The sequence below is a fragment of the Thamnophis sirtalis genome, unplaced genomic scaffold (genome assembly GCF_051295495.1).
Source record: "Thamnophis sirtalis isolate CommonGarterSnake01/CBP01778 unplaced genomic scaffold, rThaSir2_p1.2 scaffold_4, whole genome shotgun sequence".
NCBI classification, from domain to species: domain Eukaryota; kingdom Metazoa; phylum Chordata; class Lepidosauria; order Squamata; family Natricidae; genus Thamnophis; species Thamnophis sirtalis.
This window is the reverse complement of record NW_028261384.1, coordinates 126,882,665-126,909,454: the sequence shown is the minus strand read 5'-3', so window position 1 is coordinate 126,909,454 and position 26,790 is coordinate 126,882,665. Positions and strand designations below refer to the sequence as shown.

Sequence of the window (26,790 nt, the reverse complement as noted above, 5' to 3'; positions counted from 1 at the left end):
AGGAACGATGGCCCTTTTTATGACGTGAACTGCAACTCCCAGAATTCCTGAACCAGCCATGTCCACAAATCATAAAGGAACCATTGCAGAGCTGAAGAATCTTCTTGGAGGAGAAGGGAAATGTATTCAAAAGAAAAACAAGGAAGTCCAGTTGCCTCCTGAAAAAAAGCATCTTTGGGGCAAACATAACCTGGGTGACTGAGACTCTCTACAGATTTTAAGCTATGCAATTTGCGATGAACACCCTTTATAGCAGGTAGTTAGCAGTTAGCACTTAGAATGGTGTGGGAGTAGGAATGGATTTCCAGAGGAAAAAAATAATTGCACACTACAGGAAACCAGGAGCATTACTCAGGTGACCCTGAGGACAGAGTTAAACCTCCGAGTGCTTCAAGGACCCTCTAAAAGGACGCAAATGACCAGCTGTCTGCAAGGAATAAAAATCCTTCCATGCCCCACTATCCTGTCAGAGCTGAAGAAGCTTCTTAGATGAGAAGCGAAAGATCTTCAAAAGAAAAACAAGAAAGGCCAATTGCCTCCTGAAAAAAGCACCTTTGGGACAACCATGACCTGGATGATTGAGAATTTCTATATAAAGGGCCCATTGTTCCCCACCTCTGATTTTAGCCCATTATGGCAAGCATTGCTGCTTTCAAAAACTGAAGGCAACAAACAAGCCAGGTAATCATGGTCTCCAGTGGCACAGGCAAAAGCTTGCAAGAGCTCCAAGAAGGAAATGCTGATGGGCAGTCACACACACACACACACACACACACACACACACACACACGCACACACACACTCAAATGGGGGGGGCTACTCCATGGTAACCATATTAGGCTACAAAAATCTAAATATCCCCTAGATGGCAGCAAGGAGAATGAGAATCTCTAGCCGTTTGCTGCCCTCTAGAGGCTTTACTAATTGTTGCAGCCCAAATCTGCTTTACTAATGAGGAAGGTGACTGACAGCTAGGCGGCCGGATGCTATTGCTGATGACGTAAGCAGTTGTTTACAGAACCTCATTTAGTTACTAGCAGACCGTTCTGGCAACAAGATGCCTATTGAACCACAAGAGTTGGCAGTAACTGAGCAATCACTACTGTTAATTAACATTCAGATGTGAAATGAAGAGGAAATTTAGGCAAAGTGGTTGGAAACATTGAGCAGAAAGAACCTTTCGGGAAACATCTTCCCATTGTCCTATAAAATATGAATTAGGATGTGTGCTTGGCTTCCAGATCAGCCTTCTATAATTGGAGCTTTTCACTACTGTTGAACATCACTTCTCGTCATCCCGATTCAGGAAGGCCTGTGAATAATTTAAATTCAAGAGAAGGGCAAGTGTTTATAGGAAGGCTGATGTGGAAATTTCTGAGACTGGCTTACAGCCAAGTTGGATCCAAGTTGGACAGAAGATACAAAGAACAATAGCTTATAGGAACTGCAAAGTATGGGGTTGGGGAATTAATGATGTATTGATGTCTTCAGAGTTCAAACCAAAATTATTGATCTACCTTGTAGGAAGGATTTGGTGTAAAACCCATGATTTGGAGGGCAAATGTTGGCCCTGGGATCTTGGTTTGTTGGGGAAATAAGCTACAAAACTTGGAATAATACATGTACTGGGTTGTCCCAAAGGTGCTTTTTCAGGAGGAAACTGGATTTCTTTGTTGTTGCTTTTTCTTTTGAAGACTTTTTGCTTCTCATCCAAGAAGCTTCTTCAGCTCTGACAGCTTCTTTGGTCAGCTTCATGGATGAGAAGAGAAACATCTTCCAAAGAAATAAAAACAAGGAAGTCCAGTTGCCTCCTTGAAAAAGCACCTTTGAGGCAATCATGATCTGGATGACTGAGAATGTCTACAGACATGTGGTGGGTTGCTAAATCTTGGTCTAGCTAGTAAAACAGGAAGAGGTGGGACCACAAATAGGGGGGAAACAAAGAGGGAATTTTTTAAGAGCCCTGGAGGCACCGTGGTTAAAGAGCAGTATTGCAGACAAACTCTGCCCATAGTCTGGAGTTTGATTCTGTTGGGGCTCAGAGTTGACTTTGCCTTCCATCCTTCCAAGGTTGGAAAAATGAGGACCCAGATTTTTGGGGGACAATATGTAAATAATGCTTTGACATTGCAAATTGCCTAAAGCGTTCTATAAAGTGTTATGGGGCAGTATATAAATCTAAATGAACTGTGATGTTGAACTGGTTAGAAAACAGCACTGCAGGCTAACTCTGCTGACTGTCAGCAGTTCGATCCTGACCATCTCAAGGTTGACTCAGCCTTCCATCTTTCCAAGGTCGGTAAAATGAGGACCCAGATTGTTGGGGGGGGGGGTCAGTCAGCATACTGCCCCCCCAACAATCTGGCTCCTCATTTTACCGACTTTGGAAACTGCTTAGAAAAAGCTGTAAAGCACTATGAAGTGGTATATAAGTCCAGGCGCTATTGCTATTGCTAAATGCTACTGCAATGAATCCTTAAGAATTCCGTTTTGATCACTCACACAAAGATTTTTTTTTTTAAAAAAAAGGCTTTTTAGCCTTCAGATCAATTCCCAGTTAACTCCAGAAAAGAACAGAAAGCTGCATGATCCACCACCCCTTTCACATTGCACTTGCCATTTTGCACTGGTGACTTTTCTTCTAGGTGCAAAGTTGTAAAACGTCCTTCCAAGCCAGAAGAGTACGCTCGGTAGTCCTCAGATCTCTCCGGAGCAAAACTGGCTCCCTTGGAACTCAAGCTGGGATGGACCTTGGCTTCTGTTCTGGAAGTCTCTTTCTGCATCTTTTGGAAGTGAAAAAGGAAACACATTGGTAAGGCTGGAAGAAGAAAACACTTAGCTAAAATGATCTTGAACAGAGGAAGGAGATAAAAATCCCTCTAGAACAGGGCTATCAAACTCAAGGCCCGGGGGACAGATCCGGCTCATAGGGTGCTTAGATCTGGTCCGCAGGGTTTTCCCTGGAAATAGAGAAGGGCTGGCCTGTGGGGCCTCTGCCAGCAAAAATGGGGCTTGTGAGGGCAGTGCGCAGCCTTCCTGAGATCCATTTTTTGCTGGCAGAGGGTTGCAGGAGGCTGTCGCAGCTGAAAACGGACCTTGTGAGGATGGCAGGCAGCACTCCCAAGCTCTGTTTTCTCTGGCAGAGGGTTGTGGGAGGCAGTCACAGCCGAAAATAGAGCTCAGGAGCCCGTTTTCGCTGGCAGAGTACTCAGGCCACCACAGGCGCCCCAGACACGAGTGACGTCGAGCTGATCACACCCACCCTGCCCACCCCCAAGGTCAAACACAACCCTGATGCGGCCCTCAATGAAATCGAGTTTGACACTCCTGCTCTAGATTAATTCACAAAAGCGCTTTTCTAAAAGGCAACTGGACTTTCTGGTGGAGGGGGGTGGGGAAACACTTGCCTTTTGGAAAAGCACCTTTGGGGCATCCCTGATCTGGATGGTTGCGAATCTCCGTAGATCTCCAGATTACGGTGATCCTGAAGGGAATCAGCTAATCTATTTCCTTGCATTTCTCCTCCCTGCCAGTATTCATTTCATTGAAGAAAAGAGAATGTTTAAAAAGAGTCAGCTTTTCCATGAAATTATCTTGGGCAGATGGGGATAAGGGATGCACCCAGAGGTGGTATTCAGCCAATTCTAACCAGTTCTGGCAAACAGGTAGCAGAAATTTTGAGTAGTTTGGCAAATACCACCTCTGGCTGGCCCTGCCCCCAATCTATTCACTGCCTCCCGAGTCCCAGCTGATTGGCTGGGTCTTCTTTTGTTGCCCTGCACAGGAGAATGGAGGAAAAACAGGTTAGTGGGGTGAGGAGGGACTGGAGATTTTGCAGCATCCTTCCCCCAGGACTGGGGAGGGAATGGAGATTTTGCAGTATCCTTCCCCCAGGAGTAGAGAGGGAATGGGGATTTTACTGTATCCTTCCCCCAGAAGTGGAGAGGGAATGGACCTTTTGCAGTATCCTTCCCCCAGGAGTGGAGAGGACATGGGGATTTTGCAGCATCCTTCCCCTGGAATGGGGAGGGAATGGGAAGGGAATGGGAATTTTGCAGTATCCTTCCCTTGCCACGCCCACCAATCCATGCCCACCAAAACAAGCCACGCCCACAGAACTGGTAATAAAAAAATTGAATCCCACCACTGCCTTTTGCTATATAATATGCTGGCTGACTTCCTGGCTTCTCTTTGATGCCCAGAAATATCCCGAGGAATGCTTAGAAACTGAATATGGGCATTTTTAACACTGGGAAGTGAACAACTAAGGAGACTTTTAGAAAAATGGAAAGTGGTGGCTTAAGCAACAGAAACTGCAACCACTTCCGGTTTCAAGGTTGGCAGCTTTCCATCCTTCCAAAGTGGGTAAAATAAGGATCCCGATTGTTGGGAACAATAGGCTGATATTGTAAACCACTTAGGGCTGTAAAAGCACTGTGAAGTGGTATACAAGTCTACGTGCTATTGCTATTGCTACTTACAGGTAGTCCTCAACTTATGACCCCAATTGGGCTGAAATTTCTGTTGCTAAGCGAGAAATTTGTTTTCTTCCATGTTATGATTTTTCTTGCCACAACTGTTAAGCAAATCACTGCAGTTGTTCAATTAGCAACATAGTTGTTAAGTAAAACTGGCTTCCTCATTGACTTTTCTTGTCAGAAGGTCACAAAAGAGTTTCCCAGGATCTCAGACAATTCAACCGTCGTAATGCAAGTCAGTTGCTTAAGCATCCAAATGTAAATCACATGACCATAGGGATGTTGCAAGGAACATAAGTGTGAAAATGTGATAAGTCACTTTTTAAAATGCCGTTGTAACTTCAAATGGTAACTACACAAACTGTTGTAAGTTAAGGACTACCTATATTTATTTGCTTTCTGTCTCTGTCTCTTTCTCTCTCTCTCTCTCTGTCGCTGTCTATCTCTCTCTCTCTCTGCTTGTCTCTATGTTTCTCTCACTGCCTGTCTCTCTGTCCCTCTCTCACACTCTCTCTGTCTCTCTCTCACTGTCCCTCTCTCACACTCCCTCTCTCTGTCTCTCTCTGTCACTCTCTTTCTCTCTGTCTCTTTCTCTTTCTCTCTGTCTCTCACACTGTCTGTCTCTGTCTCGCTCACTGTCCCTCTCTCTGTGTCCTCTCTCTGTCTGTCTCACTGTATCTCTCTCTCACTGTCTCTCTCACTGTCCCTCTCTCTCACTCTCACTCTCTCTCTCTGTCTCTCTCACTGTCCCTCTCTCACATTTCCTCTCTCTGTCTCTCTCTGTCACTCTCTCTTTCTCTCTCTGTCTCTCCCTCTTTCTCTCTCTCTCACTGTCTGTCTTTCTGTCTCTGTCCCCCTCTCTCTCTGTTTCTCTCTCTGTCTCTCTGTCTTTCTCACTGTATCTCTCTCATTGTCTCTCTCACTGTCCCTCTCTCTCACACTCTCTCTGTCTCTCTCTCTCACTGTCTCTCTCTCACTCTCTCTCTCTCTCTGTCTGTCTCTCTCTCTGTGTGTCTTTGTCTCTCTTTCTCTCTCTGTCTCTCTTTCTCTCTCTGTCTCTGTCTCTCTGTCTCTGTGTGTGTGTGTCTATCTCTGTCTCTGTCAGTCTCTCCCACTGTCTGTCTGTCTCTCTCTGTCTCTGTCTCACTGTCTCTCTATCTGTCCCTCTCTGTCTTTCTCTCTCTGTCTCTGTCTCTGTCTCTGTCTCTCTCTCTCTCTCTCTCTGTGTGTGTGTGTGTGTGTGTGTGTGTCTGAATTTCTGTCTCACTTTGTCTCTCTCTTTGTGTCTCTCTCCAAGAATTGGAGACACAAGAATGAGGAGATCTACTTGCCTCTGAAATCCACAGTGTGGATTTTAGAGCCCAGAATTGCCAATGCATTGTAAAGAATTTAAGAAACAAATAAGGGAGTATTTCAATCAATCAGAATAGAGCAGGAAGGCACATTGGAAGTCTTCTAGTTCAACGCACTGCCCAAGCAGGAAGTTCTAGTCTATACCAATTGAGACAAATAGCTGCCCAGTCTCTTTGCAAAAACCTCCAGTGATGAAGCACCCACAACTTCTGAAAGCCAGACGTCCCACTGGTTAATTGTCCTCACTGGGGTGGACTTCAAAATTTTTAGCAACGGGTTCTCTACCTGTTTGCTGGGTGGGTGTGGCCCTGGTGGGCATGGCCTAGTCGGCCTCCTGCACCACAGCGGTGGGGGTGTTTTCGCCTTCCCCGAGCTCCAGAGGCCTTCTGGAGGCTAAAAATGCGCCCATTTCCATTTCCTTTTGGAACTTCTAGGAAGCCCATTTTTCCTCCTCCCTGAGCCTTGATGCCGGCCCTGCACTTATCTCATGCCGCATGGAGACTCATGAAAGGGGATGGGTGAGGCCAGCCAGAGGTGAGATTTGGAGGTTCTCCAAATGAACCATTACCTACGGGTTCTCCCGAATCCAGGCGAATCCGTAGCATCCCACCCTTAGTCCTGCCTTTTAAGAAGTTTCTCCTTAATTCCAGGTAGCTTCTCTCCTTGATTAATTTCCATCCATTTTTTCTCATCCTTCCTTCTAGTGCTTTGAAAAATAAGGTGACCTCCCTCCTCTTTGAGGCAGCCCCTCAAATACTGGAATGTTGCTATTATTTATTTACCAATCATTTATCATTTACCAATATTACTAATATTGGTAATTTGTTTTAACAAGGTGAATTAAATTTAAATGATATTTTTGCCACTGCCTATTTTAAACTCCTGAGATTTTGCGGAGAGACAGAGAGACAGTCCCACTCAAAAACTCATCTGGAGTCTGTACCCCTCCCCAAAAAATGACAAAACTTTCTTACTGATTATCCCATGCCAAGAAGTTTTCGCTCTAGAATACAGGTAACCCTTGATTAATAATCCAAGTTGGGGCCACAATTTTCATTGCTAAACAAGGAGGTCGGTAAATGAGATGCACCCAATTTTACAACGTACAAACTATGTCAGTTAACTGGTTGTTAAGTTAATCTGGCTTCCCCTCCCCCATTGATTTTCCTGGTCACAAGCCAGCTGTGAAGGTCACAAGGAGAATTCACAGGATCCCGAGACTCTGTAACTGTTGTAAATGCATACCTAAATTTTGATTATGTGGCTGTGGGTTTCCTGCAGTGGTCATAATTTCAAGGATCTATTATGTCACTTTTTTCAGTACTGCTGTAAGTTCAAACAATCACTAAAAGTAATTACACTTAGACTTACGGTATTTTTCAGACTATAAGATGCACCGGAGTATAAGACGCACCATGATTTTGAAGAGGAATTTTTTTTTAAAAAAAAAGTTTCTGCACTTTGCAGGCCTCTCAAACCCTCTGCACGCCTCATTTTTTGCAAAAAAAAGGGGGGGCATGTAAAGCTTTGGGATGCTTGTGGAGTGCTCCTGGGGGTCGGGAACCAAAAACGAGCAAAATTGGGTTGTTTTGGTTCATTATTGCCCTCCCCATCCCCCCAGGAACACTTTGCAAGCCTCCCAAACCCTCTGCATGTCCATTTTTGCAAAGGGGGCAGGGTTTTGGTAGACCAAAAATTCTGTATTCAGTGTATAAGATGCACCCAGATTTTCACCCTCTTTTTGGGCAGAAAAATATACTCTGAAAAATACTGTATACACCACTTTAGAGTACTCTACAGCTATCTCTAAGTGGTTTAAAAAGTCAGCCTATTGCCCCCAACAATCAGGGTCCTCATTTTACCGACCTCAGAAGGATGGAAGGCTGAGTCAACCTTCAGCCTGGTGAGAATCGAACTGCTGAACTGCAGTCAGTCAGCAGTCAGCAGAATTAGTCTGAAGTACTGCATTCTAACCACTGCACCACCACAGCTCAGAATGGTTTTAAGTCAAGGATTACCTATACTTAGTAAAAACAGTTTATATTTGATGCTATCTGTTGGTAATTTAAAAGTACCATATTTTTCAGAGTATAAGACGCACCTTTTTCCTCAAAAAGAGGCTGAAAATCTGGATGCATCTTATACATCAAATGCAGCATTTTTTGCCTCTCGAAGCCCCACCACCTTCACAAAAATGGCTGTACATACCCTTATGGAGGCTTTCAGAGAGCTCCTGGGGGCTGGGGAGGGCAGAAATGAGTAAAATATGGGCTGTTTTTTGCCCCACCCCTAGCCCCCAGCAGCACTCTAGAAGCCTTCATAAGGCTATGCATGCAATTTTTTTGACAAAAAACGGGCCTGTTTTTGTGAAAAATGGGCGATTTTTTTCTCGTTTTTGGCCCCCGCCCCCTCAGGAACACTCTGCAAGCCCCCACAAGGCTATTCATGCCTTTTTTAAAAAAAATAAATGGGTATGGCAGAAAATGGACCATTTTGGGGAGGTTTGCAGAGTGCAAAGAGCTCTTTAGTTAGAGTGGTTGATGAGAATTACATTGGTCAAGGGCTGTGCCAGCAGAAACAAAGTCTTAGGGGCCACAGGTTGTCAGCGATTTCCTCTCCAGCACATGGATAAATACACCTGGAATACACCTACCTACCTACCACCTACCTACCTAACTACCTACTCTCCCTACCTACCTACTGTATTTCTCTCCCTCTACCTACTTACCTACCTACCTATCTACCTACCTACTCTCTTTCTCCCTACCTACCTACTGTATTTCTCTCTATCTCTCTACCTACCTACCTACTCTCTCCCTCCCTATCTATCCTCTGTATTTCTCTCTCCCTCTACCTACCTACCTACCTACCTACCTACCTACCTACCTACCTACCTACTACCTACCTACTTACCTACCTACCTACTCTCTCTCTCCCTACCTACTTACTGTATTTCTCTCTCTCCCTCTATCTATCTACCTACTTACTGTCTGTCTCCCTACCTACCTACGTACTGGTTTATGGTTTATTAGATTTATATGCTGTATAAATACTGTATTTTTTTCTCTCTCTCTCTACCTACCTACCTATTGTATTTCTCTCCCTCTCTTTCTACCTACCTACCTACTCTCTCCCTCCCTTCCCAATTACTGTATTTCTCTCTCCCTCTATCCACCTACCTACCTACCTACTCTCTCTCCCTACCTACCTAATTTATTTCTCTCTCTCCCTCCCTCTATCTACCTACCTACCTACCTACCTACCTACCTACCTACCTACCTACTGTATTTCCCTCCCTCTCTCTCTACCTACCTACCTACCTACCTACCTCTCTCCCTATCTACCTACTGTATTTCTCTCTCCCTCTCCCTCTCCCTCTACCTACCTACCTACCTACCTACCTACCTACCCACCCACTTACCTACTCTCTCTCTCCCTACCTACCTACTGTATTTCTCTCTCCCTCTCCCTCTACCTACCTACCCATCTATCTACTGTATTTCTCTCTCCCTCTACCTATCTACCTACCCACCCACCTACCTACTGTATTTCTCTCTCTCCCTCTCCCTCCCTATCTACCTACTACTCTCTCTCTCACTCTCCCTCCCTCCCTCCCTCCCTATCTACCTACCTACCTACTCTTCCTACCTACTTACTGTATTTCTCTCTCTCCCTCTATCTACCTACCTACCTAATCTCCCTCTCCCTACCTACCTACTGTAGTTCTCTCCCTCTCCCCCTCTACCTACCTACCTACCTACCTACCTACCTACTCTCTCTCCCTGCCTACCTACCTACTTTATCTCTCTATCTTTCTATCTCCCTCTATCTACCTACCTACCTACCTACCTACCTACCTACCTACCTACTCTCTCTCCCTCCCTACCTACTGTATTTCTCTCCCTCTACCCATCTACCTATCTATCTACCTAAACACACACTCTCTCTCACCCTCCCTACCTACTTACTGTATCTCTCTATCTTTCTATCTCCCTCTATCTATCTATCTATCTATCTATCTATCTATCTATCTATCTATCTATCTATCTATCTACCTACCTACCTACCTACCTACCTACCTACCTACCTACTCTCTCTCTCCCTATCTACCTACCTACTGTATTTCTCTCTCTCCTCTATCTACTTACCTACTCTCTCTCTCCCCACCTACCTACTGTATTTCTCTCTCTCTACCTACCTAACCTACCTACCTATCTACCTACCTACTCTCTCTCTCCCTCCCTACCTACCTACTGTATTTCTCTCTCTCTCCCTCTACCTACCTACCTACCTACCTACCTACCTACCTACCTATCTCTCTTTCCCTACCTACCTACTATATTTCTCTCCCTCTCTCTCTCTACCTATCTACCTACCTACCTATCTACCTACCTACCTTCTCTCTCTCTCTCTCTCTTCCTCTCTCCCTACCTACTGTATTTCTCTCTTGCTCTACCTACCTACCTACCTACCCATCTGCCTGCCTGCCTGCCTGCCTGCCTGCCTGCCTGCCTACCTACCTACCTACCTACCTACCTACCTATCTACCTACCTAGTCTCTCTGTCTCCCTATCTACTGTGTTTTTCTCTCTCTCCCTCTCTATCCTTCTATCTACTTACCTACTTTTTTTAAATTTGCCTCTTTAAAACCTTGGTGCCTCTTATATTCCGAAAAATACGGTAGTCCTCAACTTACAACAGTTCATTTACTGACTGTTCATTATACTGTATAAATGAAGAAACCATTACGACCATTGCAGCATCCCCGTGGTCACATGATCTAAATTCAGATGCTTGGCAACTGACTCTCACTTATAACGGTTGCATACCCCCCGGGGTCATGCTATCCCCTTTTGCAACCTTTTGATAAACAAAGTCAATGGATATTCACTTAGCAACCGTTTTACTAACTTAACCACTGCAGTGATTCGCTTAAGAACTATATAGCACAAATGGTTGTAAAATGGGGGGAAACTCACTTGACCAATGTCTCACTTAGTGACAAAAATTTTGGACACAGTTGTGGTCATACGTCGAGGACTAGCTCTATTTCATGCTTATGAAACATAATCATTGCCTATGTAGCAAAATTACCATCCAGGAAATACGATGGCATAAAAAAGAAAAGAAAAAATTATCATGTTTGCATAGAAATACTTTGCATGGCAAAACTGGAGCTCTGCTGCCCTCTGGAGGCTGATTATAAGAACTTTATGAATTTAAAATTTATTCTTTACCAAAATATCTTGGACTTCACTGACAGCTGGCCTAATCTTCCACTTGTAACAGGAATAAACGTCTTCCATTTCGTCTCTGCAATCTGAGAAATGGAGGAAAAATAAGAATGAGTAATGGGCTGTGGGAAGCCTCCCCTCACCCCAGACGAAAGAAATGATTTGGGGGAATATTAAAATATTATATTTCCTGAAAGGAGAAATGGAGAAGCATGCTCTTAGAGGCAGAAAGCAGCCCCAATCTCCTGATTAGTAAAACAGCCTCCAGCAGATGCTTGAAATCTTTAGAGATGGAGATTTTATGCCCATTAAGAAAAGTCTGGGCCAACCCAGGGGTGGGATTGAAAAATGTTAGCAACCGGTTCTCTGCCCAGTTGAAAATGGTCTCCCCCGGCTTCTAGAGGTTGGAAAAGGCCCATTTTTGGACTTCTAGTAGGTCTGTTTTTCACCCTCCCCAGGCTCTGGAGGCTTCCAGAGTGCTGTGGGCTATGATGACTCTTATTAACCATTCCCTAGGAAGCATCTCTTTGCTCCATCCTCCAAAGTCTTTCCCACATGCCACAAAGAAGGAGAGGTCAACCTATTTTCCAAAGCACCAGAAGGCAGGACAAGAAGCACAATGGACAGAAATTAATCAAGGAGAGAAACAACTTAGAAATAAAGAGAAATTTCCTGACAGTGAGGACAATTAATCAGTGGAATGGGTTGCCTTCAGAAGTTGTGGGTCTCCGCAGGGGTGGGTTTCAAAAAATTTTAGAAGCTCTTTTGTAGGTGTGGCCTGCTTTGTGGGAGTGGCTTGCTGGCCATGTGACCAGGTAGGAGTGGCCTGCCGGCCATGTGACTGGGTGGGAGTGGCTTGCCAGCCATGTGACTGGGTGGCTGTGGTCAACTTGTAAAATGTGGTGAAACTCACTTAACAACGTTCTTGTTTAGCAACCAAAATGTTGGCTCAGAAACTCTGGCATTTGAAGCACGCAAGTCTTAAAGCTGTCAAGTTACAAGACTCTCACACCCCTAAACCCCAGGGGTGTTCAAACGTGACACCTTTAAGACTTGTGGACTTCAACTCCCGGAATTCCTCCTCTCGCTCTTCATCTTGATGATGTGAGGACGGGTGGAGGGAGGGAGCTGGAACCGGTTCTAAACGGCACTGTAGATTTGTGGAACCTCTTCTATAGAAAAGGCTAGAACTGGCAGGAACCCACCCCTGGGGCTCCGTCACTAGAGGTTTTTAAGAAGAGATTGGACAGCCATTTGTCCAGAGTGGCAGTGGTGGGTTTCAGGCAGTACGCCCCGGTACGGGCATACTGAAGCCTGCCCGGAGCACTGGGTATAGTTCCGGTATGGTGCTCTGGAGGGCCCACCCGCCCGCCCAAGTTCTTTACCGTCTTTTAAAGCTTTCAGCCCTTCCGCGCACGGACATGGCGCATACATCGCCTGCGCGAGGCTCCGCTCAGCAGCTGAAGCATCGCGGAGGCTTGTAGAAGCGTCCTTCGCAGCTACAAAGCATGTGCATGTCGCACGTATCCATGTGGGAGACGGTGGGCCCATTCCAACCGTACCTGTTGGAACGGGATCTGGAACCCAACACTGCAGAGTGGTATAGTGTCCCCTGTTTGTGCATGGAATTGGACTGGAAGACCTCCATAGTCCCCTCCGACTCAGTGACTCTGCTATTCTCTTTTTCTGTTATTCATTGCAACTACTGAGATGCAGTCCACTTTAATGATGAGCCCAAGCCAAAGTCCAGCCAAGGGAAAGATGAATGGGTGCATCTTTGCTATTGAGTATCCTGCCCCTTTTTAATCAGGGGTTTACTCAATTTCATTGTATGCATATTGTGCATTGACAATAAAGGTTTGATTTGATATCTTGCATTGTGTGCAAGATTACACTTACACTGGAAACTCGGCCTCTGCTTCTTCTCATTAGACCAACATCTTTTCATGAGGTCAATCAATTTTCCCAGTTTCAGCACTTTATCGACCTGGTTCTCCAGAGCTTCGGTCAGCGGCCTTTGACCTCGGGGGATATGCATCTTGATCATGGAACTCATGTTGGCAGGGTGGAGATCTGAGCAGGGAATGGAAACGGAAACTGTGAATGGTATATTTTTCAAACGGAACCTCACCCAAGGCCTGGCTTTCAGGCATCCCTACCAACTCATTCAACAACAGGGTCAAACAAAAGAAATGGTAGAGTGGAGATGAAAGGAAAATAAATATTTCTTGTACTGTAGAGCATCACCCTTCTGCCTGTCAATTCTCCCCATATCTTTCTATCTGTGCAGACTGTGGTGATATGTCCTCAGGGGGGGTCAAAAATGTCAAGAAAGCAGACATAACCATGCAATATTCCTCAGTAAATTTAAACAGTATATCAGTGGTGGGATTCAGCTGGTTCGCACCTATTCAGGAGAACCGGTTGTTAACTTTCTAAGCAGTTTTGAGAATAGTTGTTGGAAGAAATCTCATTTTGTTTATTTCCACTTCACAGGGCTAATCCTGTAAGGAAGACAGGTGTTGTTTCTAGCCTCAACTTTTTCACGCTGCTTACAGAAACTGCCTCTCCAGTTAACCCTTATTACATTGTAACAGCCAAGGCAAAGCACCCATCGACGTGAGTGACGTTGAGTTGGCCATGCCCACCCAGTCACATGACCACTGAGCCCCGCCTATCCAGCTGGTCATTAGGGCAGAGAACCGGTTGTTAAATTATTTGAATCTCACCACTGCAGTATACGCTGTGCTGCTAACATAAACTAAATGCAGCACAGTGCTGCTCAAGTATGTTCAAGCATGTTCTCCATGACATCCATAGATCTCCAAGATAGGGCCACTGACTGCTGCCTCAGTGAATGGTCAAATGACAGCACTGTACAAGAACCATACCTAGAGTACTGCATCCGTTTTTTGTCACCCCACTATAAAAAAGATGTTGAGGTGCTAGAAAAAGTGCAGAGAAGAGCAACCAGGATGCTGCAAGGATTGCTGCAGAGGTTGAAGGGGGTGGGGAGTGGGGTGGGGTCAACTTTGGCTGCCAGCATTTACACTGTTATACAAGATGTAAGCTCACTACTTTACATGGTAGCCAAGTGTCATTTCTTCAGTGTTGTACATGAAAAGATATACCGTATTTTTAAGAGTATAAGACGCACCCTTTCCCCCCAAAAAAGAGTGTGAAACTCTGGGTGTGTCTTCTACACCGAATATAGAATTTTTAGCCTCCCAAAACCCCACGCCCTTTGCAAAAATGTCCATGCATACATAGCCTTTAGGAGGCTTCCAGTGTGCTCCTGGGGTCTGGGGAGGCAAAAATGAGTAGAAAATGGCCCATTTTTGCTCATTTTTGCCCCACCCCAGCCCTCAGGAGCACTCTATAAGCCTCCGAAAGGCTATGCATGCCATTTTTTTGACAAAAATGGGCCCATTTTTGTGAAAAATGGCCATTTTTTCTTGTTTTGGGATGGGAGCCAACTCCCAGGAGCACTCTACAAACCTCCTAAAGGATATGCATGTTATTTCTTTTGACAAAAAACAGGCCCATTTTCGCAGAGTGCAAAAACTTTTTAAAAAAATTTGCCTCTTCAAAATCTTGATGTGTCTTCTACTCCGGTGTGTCTTATATTCCAAAAAATACAGTACTTAAATATTTACAAAATGTGAGGGAGTGTACTCAATTCTGTGATAGATCTATGACTTACATACCTTATTGTTTGTATGCATACTGAGATCTTATGCACAGATTCCTTGCGTGTCTAATTATACTCGGCTGATAAAGAATTCTACTCTACTCTACTCTACTCTACTCTACTCTACTCTACTCTACTCTACTCTACTCTACTCTACTCCTTTCTATTCTATTCTATTCTACTCTACTCCTATTCTATTCTATTCTATTCTATTCTATTCTACTCTACTCCTATTCTATTCAATTCTATTCTATTCTACTCTACTCTATTCTTCAAGTATTCAAATATGTTGGCAATTTTTAAAAGGACTTTGTTGCCATAGGTGAGATCCTATATTTTGTGGATCTCAATCCTAAGTAATACTATTTGACCCAGCCAGAGTGTCTGCCTATTTTCTTGTCATTGTTGCACAAATCGAGTAATATGAATGCTACTTCTTATAACCATGCTTTAATGGCATGAGAGAATGACTTTGGGAGGGAGGGAAGAAATGCTATGAAGGGAACAATTGGATAAGGGAAGGGGGAGCCCTCCGCTGCATAACAGGAAGAGAAAGTAACTCAGAAATGATCCTCTCTAACTTCTCAGGCTGTAAAAGTGATAGTGATAGAGATTTGTACAAGATTTACAAGATTTGGTTATAGTAGCCTTAGGATAACACAGGAATAGCCATCTGTTCTCTTTCCTATCTGGTCTACCTATGAAAGAGGATGCATGTGAAACCTTGAATAAGCAGAAAGCAAAGTGACTTACTGTGGTAAGGTTCTTGGTTGCTTAACACTGACCACATCAGGATTCCATAACTGAAAAATAAAAGGAAGTAGACTAGATTTTCTGGTGGTCTCCCATGCAAGAATTAATGACATTTGAACCGATATAGCCAATTTAGTTTGTCTATGTGTTCTTTTCTCTACTAGTCAAACTTTAAAAGTAAATGTAAAGGTTCTCATCGCACATATGTGCTAGTTGTTTCAGATTCTAGGGGGCGATGCTCATCTCCATTTCAAAGCTGAAGAGCCAGAGCTGTCCAAAGACGGTGGTCTTTGGACAGCTCTGGCTCATGGTCATGTGGCCAGCATGACTAAACAGTAAAGGTGCACAGAACGCTGTTACCTTCCCATCAAAGGTGGTTCCTATTTTTCTACTTGTATTTTTACATGCCTTCGAACTTCTAGGTTGGCAGAAGCTGGGACAAGTAATGGGAGCTCATTCTGTTACGTGGCACTAGGGATCTGAACCGCCGAACTGACGACATTTCTGATCGACAAGCTCAGCGTCTTAGCCACTGAGCCACAGTGTCCCCTAGTAGAACTTTAGATTCAGCCAAAAGGATGGAAGGAAATAGAATAAATGGGCTTATCATAAAATGAAAAACCTCGAGGTTAGGAAAGCCAGTTTTAGGCAAATAAAATGGAGACTCGGGAATGGGCCTCAGATCCCCAGATTTTCTGCTTTCAAATGGGAATCAAACCCAAACCAACCTTAGCATCAAGGTGTGCACATGGATTTAGCATCCCTTATTGGACCTTTATAGGGACATGGTGGCTCAGTGGCTAAGATGCTGAGCTTGCCGATAAGAAAGATTGGCAGTTCAGTGGTTTGAATCCCTAGTGTCGCATATCGGAGTGAACTCCTGCTACTTGTCCCAGCTTTTGCCAACCTAGCAGTTCAAAAGTATGTAAAAATACAAGTAGAAATATAGGAACCACCTTTGGTGGGAAGGTAACAGCATTCCGTGCACCTGTCTGTACCCCCTTCCCTGACCGAGTTGTGAGCCGCCCTGAGTCCCCTTCGGGGAAAAGGGCGGCATATAAATGAAATAAATCCTAATCCTAATCCTGTGCCATTTAATCATGCCGGCTGCATAACCACAGAGATGTCTTTGGACAGCACTGGCTCGTAGTGGAGTGAGCTCCCACTACTTGTCGCAGCTTCTGCCAAGCTACTATTTCGAAAGCATGTAAAAATGCAAGTAGAAAAATAGGAACCACCTATCTTTGGACAGTACTGGCTCTTCAGCTTTGAAACGGGTATAAGCACTGCCCTCTAGAGTCAGGAATGACTAGTACATTTGTTTCAGGGGAACATTTACCTTATTGTACCTCCAGAATGCAGCTGCGCAAGCGATTGTGGGTGCACCTCGGTACACCCACGTTAACCTATCCTCCGCGAGCTGCACTGGTTAACAATTGGTCTCCGGATATGCTTCAAGGTGCTAGTCGTCATTTATAAAGCCCTTCATGATATTGGACCTGGGTACTTGAGAGACCACCTGCTGCCAATTACCTCCCAAAGACCCATTAGATCACACAGATTAGGCCTCCTCCAGGTTCCGTCTACTAGCCAATGTCATCTGGCTACTACCCGGGGGAGGGCCTTCTCTGTGGTGGCTCCGGCCCTTTGGAACGAGCTCCCCGCAGAGATTCGTACCCTCACCTCTCTCCAGGCCTTCCGAAAAGCCGTTAAAACCTGGCTGTGTCGGCAGGCCCGGGGTCAATGAGTTCCCTTCCCCTCTCGAATCGTGTGGCTGTTGGTTGTTTTAAATTCCCTGTACTTTTTGTTGTAATTCTTGTGTTTCCCTTCCCCTCCTTGGGTTTGTGCGCCGCCATGAGTCCCGCCGGGAATAAAATGAACCTTGAACCTTGACCTTGAAAAGCAACCCAGCTCACCTGTAGACATCCGTGCTGGGGGCTGGCTTGTAATCGAATTGGACAAAGGATTCAGGAGGCAGGAACTCTAGGGTCCCACCACAGGTGTCCTCTTCCCCAGAACTGGACTTATATTGCTGGGTCGTTCTTCGCCTGAACTTGGATAAGCCAAAATCCGACACCTGAGCCAGAAGTGGGGATGGAACATTGGAAGCGGTTAGCTAACGCCATGCATACGGGTTACAAGCAAAGTTAAATCATAACCACACAGGTTCGAAAAGTCTATTTTTCTCCAGCCATCTGCTGATTTAAAAGCTATGGATGTGCATTTTAAATCAACATAATGCTAGAGAGCCACTAAATTGTTGATCCTTAAACTATGGCTCCGGGCCAGATACGGCCCACCAATTCAAAATATCCGGCTGGCAGAATGGTGTGATTCAACCACACCCCTCACCCCTCACCCTTGCCAACAGCCTTCTCTTCCAGCGAGCATCTGCTCCAGCTGCACTTCTGGTCTGAAACGGTATAGGGTTTCCTGCCTAGGCAGAGGGTTGGACTAGAAGACCTCCAAGGTCCCTTCCAACTCTGCTATTGTATTGTATTGGTTAGTTAGTTATTTCACTGGTTGAGCAGCACTTCTGATCACACCCTTGCTGCCGAAGGTCAGGCTGAAGGGTGCTGGGGAGGGCCAGCTGACTGAGGGGTGAACTTGCCAGTGCAGCCACTGATCCAGGGACGGTGGGTGAGTAGGGGAGGGAGGGGCTGCTACTGGCTTGAAAAGCAGCTCTGTTGCCAGCTTGTGAAGTAGTGCTTCAAAAGTCTTTAAAAATGCTTTAAAAACAGCCTTTCGGGATGTTTTTCACAGCCATATGATCCAGGACCGCTGGGTGAGTCAGGGAGGGGCAAGAACAGCTAGGACAAAGGTAACATGGACTGCTAAACTGGCCACACCCACCCAGTCACATGACCACCTACCCATGCCCACTCACCCGGTCCAGGCCCCCCAACAGTCTGAGGGGCCATGAATCATCCCCCTGTTTAAAAAAATTGAGGATCCCTGCCCTGCACTAAATGTAGACGCTGGTACATATTTACTGAATTTATATTCTGCCTTTTCTTCCAGGCCCCAAGGGAGGAAACATGGAACCTTTTCTTCTGCATTCTTTGCAAGTGCCACCCCTTCTAGGTAGGCTGATATGAGAGAAAGAGACTGTAGCATTGTCAGGCTCCAAGCACTGAGAAAAAGTTACTGGTACTTTGAACCCGTTTCTCTTATTACAATACAATAATACAATAGCAGAGTTGGAAGGACTGCTAAACTGGCCATACCCACCCAGTCTTCTAGTCTAACCCCCTGCCTAGGCAGGAAACTCTATACCGTTTCAGACAAATGGCTATCCAACATCTTCTTAAAGACTTCCAGGGTTGGGGCATTGACAACTTCTGGAGGCAACTTCTGTTCCGCTGGTTAATTGTTCTAACTGTCAGGAAATTTCTCCTCAGCTCTAAGTTGCTTCTCTCCTTGATTAGTTCCCACCCATTGCTTCTTGTTCTACTCTCAGGTGCCTTGGAGAATAGTTTGACTCTCTCTTCTTTGTGGCAACCCCTGAGATATTGGAACACTGCTATCATATCTCCCCTAGTTGTTCTTTTCATTAAACTATACATGCCCAGTTCCTACAACCGTTCTTCATATGTTTTAGTCTCCAATCTCCTAATCATCTTTGTTGCTCTTCTCTGCACTCTTTCTAGAGTTTCCACATCTTTTCTACATCATGGTGACCAAAACTGAGTTCAGTATTCCAAGTGTCACCTTACCAAGGCATTATAAAATGGTATTAACACTTCATGTGATCTTGATTCTATCCCTCTGTTTATGCAGCCTAGAACTGTGTTGGCTTTTTTGGCAGCTGCTGCACACTGCTGGCTCATATTTAAATGGTTGTCCACTAGGACTCCAAAATCCCTTTCACAGTTACTACTGTTGAGGAAGGTACCACCTATACTGTACCTGTGCATTTTGTTTTAATTGCCTAAATGTAGAACCTTACTCTTTTCACCATTGAATTTCATTTTATTAGATAGTGCCCAATGTTCAAGTTTCTCAAGATCCTTCTGTATCTTTAGTCTATCTTCTGGAGTGTTGGCTATTCCTGCCAGCTTGGTGTCATCTGCAAATTTGATGAGTTACCTATTTATTTCCTCATCCAAATCATTGATGAAGATGTTGAAGAGTACTGGACCCAAAACAGAGCCTTGGGGTACTCCACTGCATACTTCCCTGCATGAAGATGCAGTTCCATTGAGAACTACACGTTGAGTGTGGTTGGTCAGCCAGTTACAAATCCATCTGGTGGTGATGCTGTCTAACCCACATTCTTCTACTTTATCTAATAGTAGGCTATGGTCTACCTTATTAAATGCCTTACTGAATGAAGTCCAAGTAAACTATATCGATGGCATTCCTCTGGTCCACTAATTTTGTCACATTATCAAAGAATGCAATAAGATTAGTCTGGCATGATCTGTTTTTCACAAACCCATGTTGACTTTTGGCTATTACTTTGTTTGCTTCTAGGTGTTCGCTAATTCGTTGCTTGATTATCTTTTCCAGAATCTTTCCTGGTATTGTCAGGCTGATAGGTCCATAGTTTCCTGGATCTGTTTTTTTCTCTTTTTTTGAAGATGGGAACCACATCAGCTCTTTTCCAGTCCTCTAGTAGTTCCCTGGTGCTCCAGGATCTCTGAAAGATATAGTTCAGTGGTTCTGAGATCTCGTCTGCCAGTTCCTTCAGAGCCCTGGGGTGTAATCCATCTGGTCCTGGTGATTTGAACTCATCTAGGGTAAACAGGTACTCACTTACCATTTTCTTCCCTATTTCTACTAGTGTTCCTAATCTGATTTTTGTGGTGCTGTTTTTGATAGGTTGGACTGTTTTATCCCTTTGTGCAAAGACAGATGCAAAACATAAGTTAAATAGTTCTGCTTTCTCCCTGTTGCTTTTCACCTTCTTGCCACTTTTTCCCAGCAATCAACAAATTGTTTCTTTAACTTTTTTCTTGTTTTTAACATGTTGGAAGAAGCTTTTTGTTTGTTTGTTATTTTTTACTTTTTTTCTTCATTGTGAGCCTTAGCTTTCTTTACTTCATATTTACTTCATCTTTACATGCTCGGGCTATTTGCTGATATTCTGCCTTAGTTATGTCACCCTCTTTCCACTTTTTATATTTATCTTTTTGTCTTTCAATTTGTCAGAGAGTTCTTTATGCAGCCATGCTGGTTTCTTTTGGGAGCTGTTATTTTTCTTCTTCATTGGTATTGTGCTAGACTGGGCTTTTGTAATCTCATTTTTCAAAATTTCCCAAGCTTCTTGAGTTGTTTTCCCTTTGAGGATTCTCATCCATGGAATTTTTCCCAAGTCTCTCTAAGTTTATTGAAATTAGCTCTCTTAAAGTCCAAGACTCTAGTTTCACTTTGTTCACTTTGTTCTATTACTTGTGTTTGCATAATGTTGAATTCCAATATTGCATGGTCACTTGCCCCCAGGGTTCCTATGGCTTCAGCACCTATCATTTCCTCTGTTAGTGAGAATTAAGTCTAATATGGCCGATCTCCTTGTTCCCTTCTCTATTTTTTGAGAAACAAAGTTGTCTGCTAGGTTCGTTAGGAACCTGTTGGATCTTCACTTGGTGAAGAGTTTATTTCCCAGTTGATGTCAAGGTAGTTAAAATCCCACAATACTATTGTGGTGTGCTTCCTACATACCTTAGTTAGCTGACTAGCAAAAAGTTCATCTACTTCCTCTGCTTGGTTGGATGGCCTGTAGTATAGACCTATGGCAATATCATTCCGCCCCCCTTCCGAACCTTTAATATTGATCCAAATGCATTCAAGATAGTTCTCATCATTGTTGTGCTCTATTTCTGAAGAGATGTACTTATTTCTTATATATAGTGCAATTCCATCTCCTCTTTTATTTGGTCTATTTCTTTTAAATAATTTAAATCCTTCTAGCTGTATGTTCCATTTGTCAGTTTCATCCCACCAAGTTTCTGTAATGGCAACAATATTGCATCTGCCCTCTTTTACTTGAATTTCTAATTCACCCTGTTTATTCCTCATACTCTGTGCATTGGTGTATAGACATTTATATATTTATAAATATAATCAAATCAAATCAAATCAAAGTCCATTGAGTCCATTTTGATTGACCCTGTGTTTACTGCCTGACTGTCCCTATTTTCTTACCACTTATATGATTCGTGCACATGGTATGGCACTCACTATTAAATGCTTGGTTTTGCTTGACAATGGGAGTGATAATCTTACCCGCACAAACATCTGTGTTAGATGCACTGATAACCCTATGAGTTTTAGATTACTGGGGGCAGAAATGTTCTGTATCACTTAATTCTCTCTCCCCGCTGTTCAGTTTAAATGTTTATTCAGAAAATCTGTGAATTTAATGCCAAGTAACTCAGTCCCTTTCTTGGATAGGTGCAAACCATCTCTTTTGTAGAGTTTTTCACTGGACCAGCTGCAGGCATCATGACTAATAAAGCCTTCCTTTTTACACCACTCCTTTAGCCACACCTTAAACTCTGCTACACGCTGGCCCTTCCCTTTTTTTCCCTTATATACTGGTAAAACCTCTGAAAAGATAAGCCTACAACCTACACTACTAAATTCATATCCCAAGCTCTGGAAATCATTCTTCACAGAAAGTACATCTTTTTGGGACAGATCATTTGTGCCAAGATGTATAGTAGCATCAACGTCACAGTCCTTCTTGCATTCTTGACTATCTTAAGGATACACCTCTTGTCTCTGCTGGCAGTAGCACCTGGCAGACACCTCACCTCTTTCAAAACCTCCATATCCTTTCCTAAATTTACATCCCTTACGATTGAATCACCAACCAGAAGGTGACTTCTCTTTTTACATACCTTGCTCTTCTTGTGCGACTGATGTGTGATACCTGGATCCCCATTTCGCCTTTCCAAAGAAAGTTCTTCATTTTGGACCACGATCCCCTGCTTATTTGAGTCATCATTATCACAACTACCTTGACCTATCTCTTTAGTGTCCCCATTAAGGTAATCAAGGGCACTATATCTGTTATGCTGGGTCACAGCAAAAGCTTTGTGTTTATGGTTCACAGCTCTCATCCTGCCAGATCCCATGGTTGTCCAGACTGCTCTTCTCCTGTAGGATCTTTGCAGTAGAAGGGGTGGTGATAGTGTGGCATCTCCATAGTGTGGAATGGCCTAATTGGACACCTAATTTCTGCTTGGAGAGTACAGATTAGAGATTCTAGATATGTAATCTATCTATGTAGACTAGTAATTTGTTTACAAAGGGGACAGTATCCAAATTTGAAAAGAGTGATGTGAAAGACAGGTGCAAAACAGCTGTTACATTGAACTAAGCCAGTCATTTTGAAATAAAATAAAATCACAATCTTAAGCGTACTAATCCAGAATGTATTATTGCTATTTTGGTTTATAGATATATGATTTGCGTGCTGTTAGGCGTGCAGGCTACCACCTAGTCCTCTTTGTCTCTCTGAATCCCCCCTTGTAAAAAACCGTGGCACGACAAAATCGCGCTCCACTAAAGCGCGCCCGATTAAACCGCGTCGCTGACGTCATCGGCAGGGCGACAACAGCAACCGCGGAAAAAAAGGGCGCTTTAAATAGTGCTTTGAAAGCAAGCCGATTCAAGTTAAGGTAAGGGTTAGGTTTAGGGTTAGGTTTAGGGTTAGGTTTAGGGTTAAGTTAAGGGTTAGGGTTAGGTTTAGAGTTAGGTTAAGGGTTAGGTTTAGGGTTAGGTTTAGGTTTAGGGGTTAATTTTAGCTTTAGCGTTTACAGTGTGCTTTTTTCATCGCGCTGTGATGACGTCAGCTACACGGTTTCGTCGAGTGCACTTTAGTCGAATGCGGTTTTGTGGTGGAACCATAGAAAACAGCTCCAATCACCAGCCTCATGGAAGTTCAAATGACCTTCTATGTGCTTTTTGGATTTGATTTATGCAACAAACTCAGATAAATTACGTCACTGTGCAATTCTAGGGGAGCTAACAGCTTTAGAATAAAAAATACAAGTGGGAAAACTCACCCGGACATGCAGTTCCCCATCGAGTAAGATGTTGCTAGGCTTGAGGTCCAGATGTAACAATGGAGGATCGAGGCTGTGCAAGAAATTCATAGCCAGAGCTATCTCATACAGGATGCGGAAACGCAGGGCCCAAGGCATGGAGGGGACCTGACACATTAAGTTGGACAAATTGCCATTCTCCATGTATTCCATCACCAAGCCCAAGCTGGGCATTGTGGCTGACGTCAAGGCAGCATCTGTCTGTATTTTGCCTACAAAGAGGCCGTAGAGTCGTAAGATGTAGTTGAAGCGGGCTTTGTCCATGGCTCGGGCTTCATTCAACAGTTCTTCTCGAGTGAAGGTAGCATTTCTGCAGGAAGTATAGGAATTTCAATTCTGTTGGAGGATTATTCAGAGGTGATATTCAGCGAGTTGTGACTGGTTCTGGCGAACCGGTAGTGGAAATTTTGAGTAGTTCAGAGAACCAGAAAATGCCACCTGTGGCTGGCCCCATCCCCATCCCAGCTGATCAGCATGGTTGATCTATTGCTACCTACCAGCTAAGCAGCTGTGTCTTCTTTTGTTTCCCTGCACAGGAGAAAGGAGCTGGAAAGCAGCTTAGTCAGGTGGGGAGGGAATGCGGATTTTGCAATATCCTTCCCCTGGAGTGGGGAGAGAGTGGGGATTTTGCATTAACATTCCCCCAGGAGTGGGGAGGGAATGGGAATTTTGCAGGATCCATCCCCTGGAATGGGGTGGGAATTGAGATTTTGCAGTATCCTTCCCCCAGGAGTGGGGAGGGAATGGGGATTTTGCAGGATCCTTCCCCCAGGAGTGGGGAGGGAATGAGGATTTTGCAATATCCTTCCCCTGGAATGGGGAGAGAGTGGGGATTTTGCATTAACATTCCCCCAGGAGTGGGGAGGGAATGGGAATTTTGCAGGATCCATCCCCTGGAATGGGGTGGGAATTGAGATTTTGCAGTATCCTTCCCCCAGGAGTGGGGAGGGAATGGGGATTTTGCAGGATCCTTCCCCCAGGAGTGGGGAGGGAATGAGGATTTTGCAATATCCTTCCCCCAGGAGTGGGGAGGGAATGGGGATTTTGCAGTATCCTTCCACCAGAAGTGGGGATTTTGCAGTATCCTTTCCCTGGAGTGGGATGGAAATGGAGATTTTGCAATATCCTTCCACCAGGAGTGGGAAGAGAAGGGGGATTTTGGCAGTATCCTTCCACCAGGAGTGGGGTGGGAATGGGGATTTTGCAGTAACATTTTCCAGGAGTGGGGAGGGAATGGGGATTTGGTAGTAACCTTTCCTTGCCATGCCCACCAATCCATACCTACCAAGCCACACCCATAGAACTGGTAGTAATTTTTTTTGAATCCTACCACTGGGATTATTGTAGGTGTAATGAAAACATGGTGATGCTGAGGAATAGCAGAGTTGATATGGGGGAAGGAAGGAGGTACTTATTAATTAAGGACTTGCAGAAAAGATTTCAAGTTTGAAATCAGCCCTCCATTTTAGGCAGGGCCCAAGAAGCAGTTGCAGTCAGGACTCCAGTAATGATATTTAGAATATAGAATAGAATGAGCTGGAAGGGACCGTGGAGGTCTTCTAGTCCAGGCTCCTGCTCAAGCAAGAGAACCTATACCACTGTCTAGACTTTTCTTAAAAACATCCAGTGATGGAGCGCCCATGATTTCTGGAAGCGAGCTGTTCCACTGGTTCATTGTCCTCCCTGCTAGGAAGTTTGTTTGTTTTTTTAAATTCCAGGTTGCTTCTCTCCTTGATTAATTTCCATCCATTGTTTTTTTTTGGCCTGCCCTCTGATGCTTTGAAAAATAAATTGACCCCCTCTTCTTTGTTGCAGCCCCTCAAACACTGGAATAAATGCTATGATGTCACCCCTAATTCTTATTTTCTTTAGACTAGCCAAACCCAAATCCAGCCGCAGTTCCTCGTATGTTTTAATCTACTGCTATCAAATTGCTCTCAAATCCTATATTTCATTATTTTCCCTTCTGTCCCATTCAAATTTATAATGCGTGAACAATGTTTGAAGATCTCATTAGGGCCGCCTAATGAGAAGGAAGGACTCACTGGAGAAGAGCCTAATGCTGGGAATGATTGAGGGCAAAAGAACAAGGGGATGACAGAATGAGGTGGCTGGATTGAGTCACTGAAGCAGTAGGTGTGAACTTAACTGGACTCCAGAGGATGGTAGAGGACAGGAAGGCCTGGAGCAGTGGTGGGATTCAGCCAGTTTGCACCTATTCGGGAGAACCGGTTGTTAGCTTTCTAAGCAGTTCGGAGAACTGGTTGTTGGAAGAAATATAATTTTGATATTTTTTTTTTTTACATTTTACCAGGCTAATCCTGTAAGGAAGACAGGAAGGAAACATTTTGGTGTTGTTTCTAGTCTAATCTTTATTGCCCTGCTTACAGAAACTGCCTCTCCGGTTAACCCTTATTATATTGTAACAGCTAAGGTGAAGTGCCCATCAATGTGAGTGACGTTGAGTTGGCCATGCCCACTCTGTCACATTAACACCAAGCTCTGCTTACCCACCTGATCATTAGGGCAGAGAACTGGTTGTTGAATTATTTGAATCCCACCACTGGCCTGGAACAACGTTCTCAATGGGGTCACAATGGGTTGGTCACAAATTTGCAATGAATGAAAACAACAAGGGCTATATCTAAAGGCCAGGCAAGAGAAACAAAAAGTCTACCTTTCAATCTTTGCACTCAAACAACTTCGAAGCAACCACTATTACCTGTTCAGAAACTTTACTGCAACATCGGTCCCCCACTTCTGGTGGCGAGCTCGGAAAATGTCTCCAAAAGAGCCTCGGCCAATAAAGGATAAATTCTCCAGGTGCTCCTCACTGATCTGCTCATAGAACTCATTGGGAACAGCCATTCTTCCCAAATCTTCATCGGCCACCAATAGTTGCATCTCAATAATCTGGCATATTAATGGCTGTTTTCAAGAGAAAGGAAGATAAAAAATAGGTTCTTTGGAGCTAAGTAGGACCATGGTTGACTTTGAACTGCTATGCCAAGGACCACACTTCAACTGGACCAAGGACAAATGTGGTCAAGGCGAGGACAATTATGACTTCAGATTTAATTAAATGCTGTTCTGACTTAAGCTTCCCAAGATCATGAAATAAACTCCTTGTCCCGATAAAACCCCCTTTTATTAATTTACTGTAAGTTATGCTCATTCACATCCAACAAAGTCTTTTGAGGGAGGATTTTACAGTCACAGACCTTATC

At 44.2% G+C, this 26,790-nt stretch overlaps 1 protein-coding gene across 1 annotated transcript in view; it reads right to left on the bottom strand.

Moving 5' to 3' along the window:
• The window catches only part of RIPK3 (receptor interacting serine/threonine kinase 3), a 35,592-nt gene extending 9,119 nt beyond the window's left edge, over positions 1-26,473 (bottom strand). Inside the window, exons 1-7 of the mRNA XM_014066909.2 lie at positions 26,286-26,473; positions 23,525-23,873; positions 17,426-17,586; positions 15,510-15,559; positions 12,965-13,138; positions 11,069-11,151; positions 2,618-2,783 (exon numbers count right to left, since the gene is read on the bottom strand). Of these exons, the coding sequence (XP_013922384.2) occupies positions 2,618-2,783; positions 11,069-11,151; positions 12,965-13,138; positions 15,510-15,559; positions 17,426-17,586; positions 23,525-23,873; positions 26,286-26,467 (1,165 nt within the window). The 5' untranslated portion in view covers positions 26,468-26,473. The remainder of the gene's footprint in view (positions 1-2,617; positions 2,784-11,068; positions 11,152-12,964; positions 13,139-15,509; positions 15,560-17,425; positions 17,587-23,524; positions 23,874-26,285) is intronic.
• Between the last annotated feature and the right edge of the window lie 317 nt (positions 26,474-26,790).